This window comes from Corvus hawaiiensis, chromosome 1, assembly GCF_020740725.1.
Source record: "Corvus hawaiiensis isolate bCorHaw1 chromosome 1, bCorHaw1.pri.cur, whole genome shotgun sequence".
NCBI lineage: Eukaryota > Metazoa > Chordata > Aves > Passeriformes > Corvidae > Corvus > Corvus hawaiiensis.
The window spans coordinates 4319453-4336055 of record NC_063213.1 but is presented as its reverse complement, the minus strand read 5'-3'; the positions used below and the strand labels follow the sequence as shown (position 1 = coordinate 4336055).

The 16603-nt window shown below is 46.7% G+C and overlaps 1 protein-coding gene across 2 annotated transcripts in view; it reads left to right on the top strand.

Annotated features, from left to right (window-relative positions):
- Positions 1-16603, top strand: part of PLCD1 (phospholipase C delta 1) — a 50945-nt gene that overhangs the window by 28999 nt on the left and 5343 nt on the right. For both annotated transcript variants that reach the window (XM_048315133.1, XM_048315061.1), the window contains exons 4-11: positions 50-179; positions 3883-4111; positions 5195-5396; positions 7293-7437; positions 8471-8620; positions 13822-13983; positions 15301-15457; positions 15749-15865. In XM_048315133.1, the coding sequence (XP_048171090.1) occupies positions 50-179; positions 3883-4111; positions 5195-5396; positions 7293-7437; positions 8471-8620; positions 13822-13983; positions 15301-15457; positions 15749-15865 (1292 nt within the window). The remainder of the gene's footprint in view (positions 1-49; positions 180-3882; positions 4112-5194; positions 5397-7292; positions 7438-8470; positions 8621-13821; positions 13984-15300; positions 15458-15748; positions 15866-16603) is intronic.

Genomic DNA, 16603 nt, shown 5'->3' with positions numbered 1-16603 from the left:
GTTTAGGCTAGGCACTGACCTGGAAAGATTTCCTTACATCCCCCTGCAGCTGGATTCACACCTGCCTGCGGAAAGCTGACAAAAACAAAGACAACAAGATGAGCCTAAAAGAGCTCAAAGACTTCCTGAAAGAAGTGAACATTGAGGTCGATGACTACCATGCCAAGAAGATTTTCCAGGTAATGGGAGCAAGCAGAAAAAGGGTTTGCTGTTGGCTGAGGTCAAGGTCTCCCACGGCTTTCAGCTTGGGTTGGAGATCCCACCTAAAGTGAACTCCTGGCTTCTTTTCTTGTACCGAGGAAGGATGCTCAGGTTTTGGTGCTCAGTAGTTTATTGCTCAGAATAATCGATTCCCACCAAGTTAGGCCAGCACAATGCTTTTGATGAGGGTGTGTTAAGGTCTTTCTTCACAATTGATGCCTAATTTTGCCACGATGAAGAAAATGAAATGCAAACATGGATAATGCAAGCAAAAGGGAAGCAAAGTTCAATACCCAGGGGTTTCAGAAGTTTTGTGTGCCGTAACTGTATGGCAATGCCTATGTCTGGCTGAAATTTGTTTGGTTACAACTGTGATACCAGATCCTCAGCTTCCCAGAGGAGGTGGGTGCCAAGTGACAGGTATAAACAACAAAAAAAGAAGTGCAAAATAAGAGAAAAACCTTTCCAGATTCATGATAAATACGTAACATTGCACCCAAGCCTGGACTAGTCTGATTGATTTAATACTCCCAGGGCATACTTAATCTGGTCAGGGATGTACACTCCTAAATTCTCAAGATTCAGCTTGCTGGCTGAGCCTATCAAAAGATAAGAAAGGGATGAAAATTTCTCAGTTGTTAAGGTTTTGGTTGTTCTCTAGAGAATCCATCCTGCTGAGGTGAGATAAAACATCTGGATAATTTCCAAACTTCCATCCTGTCTCAAGCAGGATTTGAATTAATGGGTGTGCAGTTTTACAAATGTTTTTTTCTGATTAGTGGTAAACACGTGGGTGGTTTTGGGCACTGGGCAGGAGTTCTCCTGCTCCTCCCTGTGAGCAGGCAGCTTTCCCCCAAAGGAGGTCCAAGTTTCCTAATCCTTGCTTTATATACATCTCACTGGTAACTCTGCAAGAATTGGAGGGAAGGTCATCAGCAGATCTTAAAGAATTTCAGCTTGCACAATATTCCAGTTGTACTGCTCACTCTGGCTGGTGTATCCCATCCTTTATTCCCTGCCCAGGAAGATCCTGGAGGAATGGAAATAAGGCTGGGAATCCACTGATTGAGTTGTATGTTTCCATTGGAAGCACTTGCCAACACTTCCCTTGCAGTCTGTGCAGGTGAAGCCAGTAGGGACCAGGGTGTGAATGTCCTCATCCTAAAGGATGCATCTCACATATAGGAGATGAATCACTCCTACATCTTCACACATCAACAACAACCTGAAAAAAATCATCCTTGGTTTGCTTTTTTTTTAAATTTTTTTTAACTTGAATTTTTTTAGAGGCACAGTCTCCTCTCATTTAATGGACCTCCTCTGCTGTCACAATAGTTACAAGGGACCTCTAGGAGAGGAAACTTGATTAAATGAATCCTTTTTGCATAAAGACTCCAAGTAATTGCTAAGCCTTGATTCAACCCATCGAAATGCAGAGAGCTAGTTGAAGTACCATCATTAGGCAAGTAATTGTTAAGTTTCCTCTATAGCCACTGGAAAGAGAGGTTCTTTGGAGGTTAATTCAGATCTTCCGAGCACTGATTAGCCTCCAGGAAGGGTCTGTCTTGCTCCTAAAGCAATTACATTTTCAGTTTGCATCCTGCCTCAGCTTAGATGGACTGGGGCATTACACCCTATTAAAGGGTGATCTTTTAGTCTCAGTGAGTTTTTCTTCATTTAGTCACAGGAAGGAAGGGCTCAAGAGGGGGCTGCAGGGCACCTTCTCACATTATTCTTGCCTTTCATCACATGGCTCTGTGTCCACATCTAGGTTTGAGACACCTGAGTAAAACATTTGCAATGCAACCGGAAGTTATGCAAAGCTCCTCTCATTGCTCACTTCATTTCAACTTGAATATTCATTCTGGTGCATCAGAAAGGTGTTTTTGCTGGCAGGCCGAGGGTCATTCAGGACCCATGGCTTGTGATACAAACATGGTATTTTGGGTTGAGAGTCTCTTTCTGATTTGGACCTCTTGTAGTCAAAGCAGAAGGAACCCATTTTATACCGTGCATCTGATCTGTCCTGGAGTTTGGTGCCAGCGCTGTTGCCCTGTTTTCATCACAGCCTTTAATGGCAACTAATGAATAAATGTCCCGAGGCACACCACTTAAAATGCCAGTTTTCTAGAAGAAGTATCTTGTCATTTTCCCTGTCATGTCTTAAAGAAAAGAACATTTGTAATTCAGGAGATCCCTGCCATCTCCACCAGCTGCTGTCCCTCTTTATATTCCTTTTGCAATTGCTAAGCATCATGCTAGGCTTAGTTTGAGGGATCTCCCAGAGCCACAGAACAGGATCATAGACATGGAAGGCAGCAAGGAAAAGGCAGTTCCTGGATTCTTAAACCTGATTTGGAGGTGTTTTTAGTACTGAGCATGTCACAGGTTGTCCCATCCCTGATTTGAGCCCATAGCTTCTACCCAGCAGATTCTGAAGTCAGAACAAGTTGAACTCTTTTTTTTCTGTCACTTCAGTTTGTGAAATGCTGGGTGTCATGATAATGTTCTTTGGTTTTATATGTGCTCCATAAATAAATAGTAAAGGATTTGCAGGGGATGAAAGTCCCTCATTATCATCTTGGGGCACTGCCAAAGCCACCGAGGCCATCACTGAGATCATTGGCATAGCTAGGTTGAGATTAGTGTGGTGACTGGTTAAACTAAGACATGCATTTTCATCATAAAAGCCAGGAAAACAGCTCTATCTGTCACAGGGGATCAAAGACGGAAAGCAATTTAATTCCTCTGGTTTGACAAGTTGAAGAATTCTGCTTGGAACAAACAACAAATTTAGTATCAGGATTTGCCACAGGAAAAAAAAAAAGTTTCTGATGAAAAATAGAACCTGGGAGTATTTTAAATAAGCTGGAAAAACTTGTTATTGGAAAAGCTGCTGTCCTGTAGGGAGACATTAACATGCATATCTCAAGCTCCAAATCTTTCATGGTCAATCAAGTCCTTGGCTGTGGTGCTCTCTCAGAGATGGTATCTACTGGAAAAGTTCAAACCCCAGAGGAAGTTGGAGAATCTGAATTCCAGTTCCTTGAGAAGATTATATCTGATTGGAAATCTGGGGGGATTTTGTTACTTGGCAGGTGTTGGATGAGAATGGAAGATTTCCATGGAGAGGTGGATTTTTTCATATCTAAACATGCACGTGTTTAGCAGTTGTGGGGGTTTTAATTTGGTTTTGATGCCGTCTTTGCAAACAGCACCACTGTGAGTCATGATGGCCTCTTGGGGTGTGAGCCACTAAGGTCAAGGGGAGGGTTTTTTTTCACTTTACCTACGGGATTTTTGGCTATACTCTCTATCATTTAAGAGAGTTAATTGCTTCCCTTTATTCCTCCTGAGATCAAGACTTACATTTCTTTTGACCCTTGATCTGTGCTTAGATTATTTTGAGCTGTCCTGACTGAAGCACTCCAAGTGATGGAACCCAAGGGTGGTGCTTTTGAGCACACTGATAATCTATAAATACAAATAACTGTAACTGTTTCTTGACTATTGGCCTTGTCAAAGAGAACCTTTGTCATTGACCAAGTGCTCCTCACTCACTGGCCAGTAACTCTTTGCAATTATTTTGTGTTCTACGTTGTGTAGCCCTGGTGCAGATTACGGCTGGCCTATGCCAGAAGGAAAGAAGGTTTTCATTCCTTCTCCCCTCTACGTTTACAGCACTGTGACAAGTCCAAAACAGAGGCTCTGGAGGATGATGAGATAGAGGAATTTTACAAGATACTGACAGAGAGGAAGGAAATAGACAGCATCTTCCAAATGTACTCAGACCCAGAAGGGTTCATGTCCTGCCAGAATTTGGTGAGGTTTCTCTATGAGATGCAGCAGGAAGAAGATGCTGTTGTTGCTGCCCCTGCCTTAATTCAGAGATATGAGCCCAATGAAAGAGGTAGGTTGAAAACCCTGGCTGGTTTGCTTCAAAATCTTGCTTTTTTGATGAATTATGAATTGTGTTGCTGCTGCTTTTTCCTGCAGTCTTGTGTATTATTTTCTCCCCACAGCTGCTTCTACAACACGACTCTCCTGGGGGAACATTAGCTGCTCAAGGAGAGGCTGGGAAATCTCTCTCTTCAGTTTTTTTTGGGTGCACTGGCAGGAGAGGGGTTGATACAGGTTTGACTACAGGATGATGAAAATCCTGAGGGAAAGACTCAGATGGGTTATTCAAATGCCAAGACCTCATGTGGCTTTCCAAGGTTGAGAGTGTAGCAATATTTGTGCTCTCCAGAAGCTGGAGTGGAGGCAGATGTTCTTGATGGTGGGCACCTGTAAAGCCATCTGGTGATGAGATATCTGAGTAGAGGCCAAGGAGGTGACAGCTGTTTAGGAGGGCAGTCCCAGAACTGTCTGTCTGCTCAGAATGTAGGTGAACCATCAGTCTGGAGCGCCTTGGAGGATGCGTTCAAGCAACCAGCTCAGGATCATGGGCTGGTTTTCCACTCTCCTGGTATTCCTTTAGGAGAAGTACAAGGTTTTGCAACTGTCAGGCTTTAGGATTAGACTGAGATCTAGCTCGTTCCTTTAAAATGGGGAGTAATTTTGTACTTCCTCTTTCCAAATCATGTATTTCATTGGGTAATCTAGACAGGATTTATCTGGCTGTGTTTAGACATCCGACAGCTTCTCTGGGTTAGCGTAAAGAAACATTGAAATGCTCAAACAGAGATTTTTATGCTGTAAATCTCCAGAGAAAGATGAGGTAAGGTCTGTCTTTGACACTTTTAAGATGTTATCAAGGACAGTAAGTGTCAAAAAAGCCACACTTGCAAAGGGGCTTTAAAAGCGTTTTCAGGCAGCTGAAGGTGTCATCCTTGTCTGGAGAACATCGATGTCTTTGCTATTACTGAATGCCTGGGGAGCACATTCTGCCTCTGAGATCCCCTGGAGAGCAGAGGCACCATGGTGAAGGTGATGGCATGACCTGGTGGCGTCGCATTTTCAGTGTGGGGTTTTCTGTCTGTTTACCTGGCAGCCAAGAGGGGCAACGCCATGACCAAGGATGGTTTCCTGATGTACCTGCTGTCGGATGAGGGGAACATATTCAACCCCTCCCACAGGAAAGTTTACCAGGACATGACCCAACCTCTCAGTCACTACCTGGTGTCATCCTCACACAACACCTATCTCATGGAGGACCAGATCACAGGGCCAAGCAGCACAGAGGCCTATATCAGGTAAAGAGTGTGTGTGTTTGTGTTTGTGTGTGTTTGTGAGGTTAACCTCTTTCTTTCAGAAGACGTAAGTGTCTGTGCTGATGGATGCAAGAGATCAAGAAGCAGTCTCTCACCAGACCAGGTAAAGTAGGCTGGCCCATGTTTCCAGGGTGAGCTGTTTCCAAACCAGGTTGGCTGTGCCCTCCTTTTCGCATCTCTTTGACCTGGGTCTCATCTGACCACCTGAGTGTAAGATGTATAATCACTACATTTGGAAGCAGTATAAAATATCTGCAGCCACAAGGAGGCTGGATTGCAGCCCTCTGGCATGGTGTTTTCAAAGCATGATGCTGAGGGGTTGTTGCATTCCCCGAAACATGGCATGAGAGGGTGCAACAAGATGCAAAGATCCCTGGGATAGAGCTACAGGTCTGTATAGGGATTGGAAGGAGCCAAAATGATGCATAGTGTCATGGTGCTTATGCTCTGTACTGCCTTTTGGGAGAGGCCCGTGGCAGGGACTGTCCCCACAACCATGCTGGGGTTTATTTTGGAGAGTCCTAGCTGGAGCAGTCAAAACAAAGAGATGGGGTGTGAGCTGATGGAGCAGGATGAGTGATCAGGTAACTTACACCTGGTCCCTTTTTAGCATCTCAGATATTCCCAGAGCACCCCTGCACAGAGCATTAGGTGTTGCCTATGTCTGCCTTTAACAGAGACTGATGTCTCATGGCCAGATGGACGCAGTGACCTTTTAGTAACTTGCACACCCACCTTACATTACTCCTTGTTTTTATCAGGTGAGACAGTGTTTCCTTATGAGCCAGTCAAGGACTGCAATTCTGTCTTTGTTTGTGACTTACCTTTTCTCAGGAGCAATGACTGTCTAGAGTCACAAGGTCAAAAGTATAGAGAGTGAAATTTGGCACAAGTTACTTCTCAGTAGCACTTTGTATTCATCTAACAGAGGCTTAAAATTATAGATGTATGTTTTGCTTGTAAAAAAAAAATCCCATGATTCTGGAACAGGTTTCCCAGAGATGCTGTCGATGCTCCATCCCTGGAAATGTTCAAGTCCAGGTTGGATGGGGCTCTGAGCAACCTGGTCCAGTGGAAGGTGTCCCTGCCCGTGGCAGGGGGTTGAAACTGGATGATCTTTAAGGTCCCTTCCAACCCAAACCATTCTGTGATTCTGTGAATCTATTGCAATGAGTTAAAGGAGTTGTGTAATCTGAAATGTTTAGGGAATTACTGTAAAAGAGAGAAGACCAGCTCCTAGGCAGATGGGGTGGGGAATCTACATTAGAAAATAAATTGAAATGGAAGTATGGATATGTAGAGGTGGGAATTTCACGTGGAAATTCAATCTGTAGACTTGGTTTGGGAAACTGGCCCTCAGCAGTCTCCCCAGCTGTGGTGGAGTTCCCATAGCTGCCTCCCTCCCTCCCTCCCAGCTCTGAGGACTCATCTCTCATGTAAATGTCAGATCTAGATGAAGAAATCACATCATCCAAGCTTTGTGACCTGGCTTCTAAGGCTGACTGTCATTCTTCCACTGCAGCCACTCTTGATTTTCTCTTCTCTTCACCATCTTTGGGGAAAGACTTGGGGCACAATCATGAGTGTCCTTTCTCATCTGGCACTCACTGTGTCTTATTCTTTGGATAATTCTGCCTTGGACTTTCACTACCTTATTTCTCAGATCCTTCTGTGCTTTCCTTGCTCAACCTTGAGCTCTCTTTGCTGATGCTGATTTCACCTGATCCCATCCTTTACCTGCTTTCCTGTTTTTCCAAGCTCCTTTCTTCTCCCTTGCTCCCTGAACTTCCCACCAGTCTTCCCAGGCAGCTGATGGACCCTCAGCTGGAGATGGAGCAGAAGGTGTAGAATCCAACCAGGTCCCTTCTTTGTTTCCAGAGCCCTCACCAAAGGCTGCCGCTGTGTGGAGCTGGATTGCTGGGATGGCCCCAACTCAGAGCCTGTCATTTATCATGGCTACACTCTCACCTCCAAGATCCTCTTCAGCGATGTCATTAAGGCCATCAAGAACTATGCATTCAAAGTAAGGACCAGGGACCCTTTCTCATGTTGCACAACCCAGGACTGACAGTAGATCTCTTCCCTCCCAGCAGGGAGCAGAAGCAATGAAGGCTTCACCTTAGCATTTCTTGTGGGGACAAGATGTGTCCTTCTGTCCAAGCATCCATGCTCTGCTTCCTGCAAAAATCCATTCCTGGGTGTTGCTGGACAGGGAGAGCACCATCTGAGGATGAGTTTGAACCTGTGCCAGCACAGCTGCATCCTGGACCCCACTGCAACAACACTGATGCCCAGTATCTTGAGCATACTTGGTGGAAAATGCCAAGCCCATGATTTATGTGGCTTTGATGTCTCAGGATTCGTTTCTAGTTTAGAGGAACCCATGTGCATGCTTTGGGTGTGAAGGACTATTTCTATACTGATTTAAAAGGAATGAGCAGGTCGGGAGTCTTGTATGGCAGCAGCCTTCAGAAAACCTTAGGTCTGTCTGGACTCACTGGACTTTGTGCTGTTTTCCTTCAGTGCACTTGGGAGCTGGTGTCAAGTTTCCTTTCGGGCCACAAAGAAGTGACAATGACAATAATGGCAATGCCTTCAGCACACAAAATGACCTGGGGGGCACAGGGAACCAGATCAGGCCTATGAAGGAATGGAGGAAGGATTGATATCACTTAAGGGTTTGACCAAACCCTGTGATTTCAAAGCCCCCTTCCCAGTCCTTCCTCTGAAGGTGGGTAGGAAGGTGCTCTGACCCGCAGTGCAAGTGGAGAATGGAGGCACAGGGAGTGCCCCAGAAAGTCTGTGAGAGGCATCCTGACCCATCCTGGTGCCCTCTCAATTGGATCATCATCTCTGGAAGGCATCAGCACAGATCTGAGTAACTACTGCACAGTTAAATTTGTCCATTTTTAACAAATCCTTGCTTTAGGAGAGTATCAGACCCTACTCTTGACACACTCGTTCCCAGAGAAAACAGCACTGGGGTTCATACCAATTGCTTCAGACTGGTGAAACTGCAGAGTTCACTGATGGTGTGTGTTGCTCTCTTGTTCCAGACCTCACCATACCCCGTCATCATCTCCCTGGAGAACCACTGCAGCGTGGACCAGCAGAAGGTCATGGCTCAGCACATGACCACCATCCTGCAGGACATGCTCTTGGTTGCCCCAGTCGATGGAAACAAATCCCAGTTCCCCTCCCCAGAGGTAAGCAAGGCCCCTCCAGCACTTTCTGCCTTCTGAGGGTGGGACAAGATAGAAGTTTTTCTTTTTGCTGAGTGCAAAGCTCAAAACTCAAGGGGAAAACCATTGCAAGTAGCCTGAAGGTATATTAAACACAAAGTGTCCTCCCACTGAGAGTGTCCTGGGGTAGCCACTGGGAATGGCTCCTGTGTGGATAGCTGCAGTTCCCTTTAAATTGCATGTCTTTGCTAAAGAAATGCCAAAAATTGGATGAACGTGCCTAGTCAGAGCTGGAAGGAGTTTGTGGATGAGATCAAGCTGGCAGTCAGCAGGGGAGAAAGGAGAGGAAAACGATGCACCTAAAATACCCTCTATATTTGCTCTTCCTCTTCCTTTATCTCCTTTCCCTTTCCAACTTTCCCCTTTTGTTTGGGAGTGTCGTGCCTTGTTTGATACAATGCCTAGCACAGAGGGAAGCTGCTCTGGGCTGGTCCCTAAGCACCGGAGAAATAAATTAGGGTGAATTGTAATCTTTACTGCTGCTGCTTCAGCAGGACCTTGGCTCTGGCATAGACAAGGTGCCTCCCTTAGGAGACGTGACTCTCCCAGAGTGACGACACTCCCAGCATGGAGATCAGTCTTTGCAGGCTCTTACTGAGTAGGAAAAATATGTCTTCAGTGCCCTCTCCTGACTTGGTGTTTATCCTGGTGCAGGATCAGGAGAAGTGCTGATGGCTTTTCAGCTGATGGCAATGATATGATGAAAGAAAGGAGAAACACCAAGCAAAGCAATGTGTGATTTGTGAGTGTGAAGGGATGACCCCAACTTCCCAAAGATGTTTTTTCCATGGTTGTGCTCATCGAACCTCCTGCTCTGATTGCCCAAACAGACACATGGCCCCAGCTGAACACAGTGCCCAGATCTACCCTAGGGAATGGGTTTGGGCTGATCTGCTCCATTGGAAGGATTGATCCATTTAGTTTAAACAGAGAAAAATTTCCAGTGTTTCAACACCTATCCTTTTCCTTCTGGTACCTTTCCTCTGCCTTCCTGCTAATGTGAAGTAGGACAGTGCAAAGGGCTGAAATGATGACTTTTTTTGGGTGTAAAATACATTGAAACTGAAACATGAGGGAAAAACAAACCAGGAACCTCTTGGCTTTTCCACTCCCTTGTGACGTTGACATGAAGAAACCTGGGACAACAAGGTATTTTTAATATCAGGAAAAGGGTGGGATCTGCCACTGAGCAAAAAGCTGAAGGCTGTAAACACAAGCAGTTGAAGGATTGCTGCCGGTTGTGTCAGCAGGGCAACGTCAGTAATTAAAGGAAGATTGACACAGTTTGGATTTGTGCTAACGATTTATACCACAGCCTGGGGCAGACATCTGATTTAATAGGCTCCATTCAGGAACACTATTGGGCTACACAGATTATCTAAATATCTCCCCCAAGATGCTGTCTTTAGGTCCCAATAGTGAATTAAAGCCTGTAGGATGGAAGGCCAAAAGCCACATGAAAGCTCCAGGCAGCATGAGGGTTGTAGGACAGAGCTGATCCAGTCTCTGCTGCTGGTGGGTTGTTGCCCTTCTGCCCCATCCCTGATCTGCACAGGGGTCTGCCAGGGCCCCTTCTTCTTGAGTGAAGTTCTTGAGCTGAGTTTCCTTCAATCCTCCAAAACCTTCTTCAGTAATGTGTTTCTTTCCCTTTCCTGGTGCCACTCATTGCTGGTGCAACACCTCAGTTTGCAGCTGAAGGACGTGCACAGATGTGATGTCAATTAGTGGAACAGATCTGCGCATCTCCTCGTGAATGTGAACGTGTTATTCCTCACAGCTTCTCAGAAGCCTGGAGAGATGGATATCCTCATCCTGAGAGTGGGATGTCAGGTGGCAGTGCTCAGACCCTGTGTATCCATGTTCCTGAGCACTTCACTTAGGGCTCCTTTGGAGAAAGTCAGAGGAGCTGGAGGTGTGGTCCACCTCCTCCTCAGTGTTTGTGCAAACAGAGGAAGAATCACACCCTGGGAGTGTTTGGTTCTCTCTGTTGACTCTAAAGGAGGTGTTGAAGCCACAGAAAGTTTGTTGAGGTGGATCACTTTACAAATCTTCCATTCCCACTGAGATGAAAACTGGAATTCAGACCTTGCCGTGGCTCTTGGGTTGCTCTTAGGGGCAGGAAGCTTTCAGGTAGGATAAACCTACCTGTTTACCTACCTGTGTATGCAGATCTTCTAAAATCCTCTGCTCATTATAGCTCTGCTGCTTCTGATCAAAACAGTGCTTTCCTTTAAGATGGTTTCCATGTCCCAGTGTGTCAGAACCATTTCACCTGCAGAGCTGAGCTTGTTCAGTGTGCAGTGGAAAAGGTGGGAGAGCAGGGGAGCTCCATTTCTGGGGACTAAGGAATGCTATTTATAGGGCATGTGAAGAAGGGCAAGAGTTGCCTCTGTTCCAGCAGCCGTTCCACTGTGTATTCTCAGGGCAGTCCAGTGTCCTTGTAGCCTTTCCTGAGGTTGTAGTCCACCCTGGGCATGCCACAGACAGTTGGAATGGCTTTATGGTCTACTTGGAGAATATTTATTGAGTATTTCAGCTTTTGCTTCCTCCTAAGACAAGGGATCTGCTCAACAGAGCTGAACTGATGAGGTGAGTGTCTTTTGCCTCAGGCTAGAAATACTTAGTATCACATGAAAGGGAACCAAGTGAGATGGAGCAAGGGCACATGTGTGTTTGTGTCTGTCTATATCAGCTTATTTAAAACCTCGATAAAGAAGATAAACTCTCAGATTTAGAACTTTGCTTCCTGTGCAGAGGGGATTCACTGCAATGCTACTATAGGATAGCACCTTTTGCAGGAAATGGGGATGAAAATGCCTCGCTTTGGGGTGAGTCTCACTCCTTGTTGTGGACAAATTATCAAATGGATCTCCTCTGAGTTAGGTGGCACGTGGGCTGCTCTCCCTTGTACACATAGGAGCGGTGTCCCTGTGTCCATGGGGTGCTTCTGCCCCATATCCAAGGTTTCCCAGAGGAACCACAGGCTAGACAGGATAACAGCAGCACTGAGGACCTGCTGCTGGCACCCCTGGAGTGGGCTGTGGTGAGGAGACACAGTGGAGGCTGTGTTGCTGTGCCTTTCCTCATGATGTTCTTCAGCCATGTAGGATTGGTCTGTGCCAGAAATTGCACCTCCCACTTGCTGTGCAGGCTGAATGGGAGAAGCTTAAAAAGCTTAATTACCTGCTGGCAATTAAGAATGAAGGGGACTGCCCCAAATACCTTATCCTTAGTTCTCCACTGCTGACTTGTGGCAATAACATTTCTTTTGGGGCATTAGAAAGCAAAGGCAGATAATATATTAAATACCAGGATCGTATTTGCAGCCTGCAAGGGACAAGAGGGGCTGCTCTCAGCCTCTCCTCGCTGTCTCCAGTGCAATCCTTCCAGGCTTGTCCTTCCCAAGTGTTGAGCAGAGCCTAAAAGCTCACACAGGACTGGATTTTGTGGTGGAAGAACAGTGTAGAGCTGGGTGTTGATGCAGGAGGGTGGGAAGGGACATGAGAGCAGCAGACTGAAGTGAGGCTCTGAAAATCTCCCAGCCATGAATGTGAAGAAACAGAGCAGAGCTGTGCCTGGAGGAGGGCTGAGGGCTGGGAGGATGGTCTGGGGATGGGGAGGAGGGTATTGCTATGCTCTGACTGCTCCTTTGAGTGTAGGTTTTGAGTGACAGGGAAAGTGCCTCAGTGTAAGCAGCTTATTTGTGGTAGCTGAATAAAAATGCTCTTGGCTGCTGCCTCAGGTGCCAGTGTCAGATTTCTGCTCAAACCCAGCTTCACCCACAGCTTTGCCAGGTGGTGAGGAGTGGGGCTGGTCTCTGTAAAGACGTGATGCAATTTGCTTGAACCCACAAAGGGGGAATCATGTTCTTTGAAAATGCCTGTGTTGTTTTATAAAAGAGTCTTGGTTTTCCACAGTCCTGTCATTTGAATGTGGTGGGGTTTTGTTGCTTTTGCTGTTGCAGAAAAGGCAAATATAGGGTGTTGCTAAGGAAAGGGGAACGTGCTACACAGGCTGAGGGGTTGTACTGGCTAATTCCAAGATGGAATTTTTCTGGAATATCTTGTGCCTTCCAAAGCCAGGAGTACCAAACACATCCAGGTGGCAGCAAATCTCCTGTTCCTCGAAGCTGCCAGGTCTAGTGGTGCTCTTGATTTTAAGGCATAACCCACACACCTGGAGATTGCCCCCAGCCACCTTTCTCAATACTTCTCCCTGTCCCAAGCATTGCTGCTGCCTTGTTTGGGCTCTAAGTCATCCCTCTCCAGGCTCCAGCCTTCCTCCCACAGCCAGGGCTTGCACAAAGGATACATCAGTGATGAGGGTTTTTATGTGAATCTTGAAAGAGGCTGGAGAGAATTGATTCAGCACAAGGAATGTGCTCCCTGGACTCCCTCTGCTCCCAGCTGTGATACCCTGGCGTGTGCTGCTGGTTGTGGTCAGTGTTGTACCACTGGAGCAGTGGCAGGAGAAGCTGTTCCCAGAAGAGGATGTAGCTTTGAAAGGGTCTGGGAACTCCTCCTGAGGCTGTCAGCACCCTCGGGCTTCACCTGCAAAATCCCTCACGTATTAAAATTCCATGTCTGCTGTGCACAAAGCACCTGTCCAGAACTTATTGGACTTCCGTACCCATGAAAATGTTTGTGGAGCAGAGGCTGCGCTGCCTCAGCCCCTGCTTGGATCTCACACAGTTTCCTGAGTTGTGCATGGGTTTATAACCACACACTGCAGAGCAAGGGGTGGATTAAACAACAGGCCACACAGAGAGGCAAAAGTGGTGCCACAAATTTCTTCCAGCAGCCCTGACCTCCAGGCTCAGCCTTGTTTGCTGAGCAATATTTCAGTCTTGAAAAAAAAAAGGTGTATTTTAATTGTCTTTAACAGCACAGCTGTTTAAGTTGTCTGGTTGAGGGGTGGTCAGCTCTATAGCAGAGGGGAATCACTGGGCTCTCTGGGGTTTTCACACTCATGATTGTGGTCTCAGAGGCTGGGCAGAGGCAGGGCAGGGCCTCAGTGTAAAAACAGACTTATTTTTACCTGTATCTATGGATAATAATGAGTCACTGATGCAACTGTAAAAGCCCTGGTTGCAGTGAGGGACCTTTTCAGGGTGGGCCAGAGTTTTTTCTAACCACCAGATATTTTGTCCACTTTTCCTTGTGCAGCAATTGAAAGGGAAGATCCTGGTGAAAGGCAAGAAGCTGAGCAGGCAGGAGGATCCCATAAATGGGAACAACAACCTGGAGGCTGAGGATGTCTCTGATGAAGATGAAGCAGCTGAAATTGAAGATGAATCTGTGAAGACCAAGGTAGAGCAGAAGGGGAAGGTAAGTGAAAGAAGTAACCACTGAGAAATCTCTTTTTAGGTGGGTTTTGTACCACACCTAAAGAAACAAAAAAAGAAAATCAGTTGAAATACAATTTTTCATGTGTTCCCAGCCAAGACAGGTCTCAGTGTGGTTTCAGCTACTCAGCTGGGGATGTAGAAGGGTGAATTGTTGAAATTGCTGGGGCTGAGGATCCTGGTGCTTGCTCAGCTTAATGATCTCTGTCCCAAGCACAAACAGAGACCTTACAGAGCCAGTCAAGCACAAAGGTTGGCTTCTTTTTTAAAATGAGACTGCAGTGGGGACAGACCATGTAGCATTTAGAGAAGCAGTGGAAGGGCACATGTTCAATCTCTGTCTTATTTCCAGAAATCTCTTTGTCATGGGACAGTCATGACTTTGGCTTTTCCAGTCTCATTTTGGGATACACCTGCACTCTCACTGGCTGTTTGTTTCTGACCTGGAGGAGGGAGGGAGGGAAGATCCGTGGGGAAGGGGTGGTCAGTTACTAAAGCAATTTGTATGATGATTTCTGGGAGGAAGAGGCTGGCCTTTACACAGTTGTCTGCCCCATCATGTGAGGAAATGGATTTTTCCAGAGGTCAGGTCCTTGTGAAGCCCATATCCCTCACAGAGTGGGTTCATAGGTGACACAGACACATTCAGCCCCACCGATGGCAAAACTGATTGGTGTTGCCTCTGGACCTGGTCTAATCTGTGTTTCTCTGTGATGATTTGCTCGCTCTTTGAGGGTCTTACTTATCTCTCTGATCTCTAGTCAATAACATGTACATTATTTTGACATCTGTCATTTTATTTTCTTGCCCCTGGTGGGAGCTGGGGACTCTCACTTGCACCAGTGAATGTGGCTGTGGAGTTGGGGTCATCAAAGCATTGTGAGAACTCCCTAGTTCAAAGGGGAAAAGCCCAAGCTCTGGGAAGGCTAAAACATCCTTCTGTTCCCTTTATTTCCAAGTCTGCATGCCTGGGACCAGGACAGTATGGAAGAGTCATTGCTAAGGCTGTGTTACAAGGTTTAGCGCCTGGAGACAGACATGGGTGCTGAAATACAAGTGACCCTGCAGAGAGCAGTGGGAAGGGCATCCTACCAACAGAGGGGGAATTCTTTCCCACCCTTTCCTGCACAGGGTGACACAGAGGGCACACCAGCAGCCACTGAGTGTTGAGAGTGTGCATCCTTTCCATGTGAAAAGGTGGAGAAGAGAAGCCCCAAGGGTCCTATAGAGAAAACACAATTACCACTTCTGAGCACGACAGCAAAAACTCCCCACAAACCTCTTGCTCTCCTGTTTCTAGAGTGACACCTTGAAGCTGGCCAAGGAGCTGTCAGACACAGTTGTCTACTGCAAGAGTGTCCATTTTGAAGGCTTTGATGACCCAAACCATCCTCGGGCTTTCTACGAGATGTCATCGTTCTCAGAGAGCAAAGCTCTGAAACTGGCCCAGGAGTCTGGTGCGTGTGTTCTGCCCTCCTCTGTCCCTGTTCCCCAAAAACAGACAGCTGCTGGTGGAAAAGGCATCCCAAAGACATGGGTTATGATCTCTTTGGTCATGCATGTTACTGAGAAACAGTGGGAAGAACTTAATATCCTCAGGGCTGTTACCAAGAAGGGCGTTTTTGCAGGTGGTTCCCATTCAGCCAGACTTGCCAGGCAGAGGGGAACACACAGCAGCAGCAAGAAGAGATAGAAGTAGCCCCATCACTGAAAGGGCCATTTTCTTCTGGTTTTTTCTCTCTCTGTAGGAACCAGTTTTATTCATCACAACATCAGGCACCTGAGCCGTATCTACCCTGCAGGCTGGAGGACGGATTCTTCCAACTACAGCCCTGTGGACTTGTGGAACGTCGGCTGCCAGATCGGTGGGTGTCTCTGGGAGGCTGGAGGGGCTCACCTGTCTGGGTCACCCATGACCTGGCTGTGGAGGGGCTTCAGCTGAGGCAGAATCTCAAGCCCTTTGCAGCTGGAGGCTCAGCAGTCGCTGGGAGAAACCAGCTTTCCAAACAATGCCCGGTGACTTTCCATAGACCATCTTCTGGCTCACCACAAATCCACTAGGAGAGGCTCTTCTGCACATTAATGTGCAAATCCCTGCAATTTCACTGTCAGCAGAGTTACTGCCATTTAACAAATGGGGAGGGAGCATGAACTCCGTGGGTCCTGCAGGTAGCACGCCTTGCCCTGCCTGGCCTCTGGACAGTCCTTGGGAGGCACCATCAGTTCCCTTGGGGTACAGTAAGGGCAGACCTGCATGCCTTATCTGACCAGAATTCAGTATTTGGACACCCAAAATAAGATTTTTCAGAAGCCCTGAGTACTTGCAGCTCCCAGTAAAACCAGTGTACTGCAGTTATCAAAGTCTTGCTGCAGGTGGAAAAGTAGGGGAGTGCCTTAAAATGCTTTCACCCTTCAAATATGACAGGGTGTGAAGGACCCAGGACCAGGATAAATTTTTGTGTCTTAAGAGATGTCTTAGATTTTGCTAAAGATGTTAAAATCATCCTTGAGGAAATCAAGGGAGCACTGAGGAGCTGCTGGGGCCCACATGCACTCCCTGTGTGGTGTCAGTGAGGCTGTTCACAGAGAGTGTTCCAGGTTTT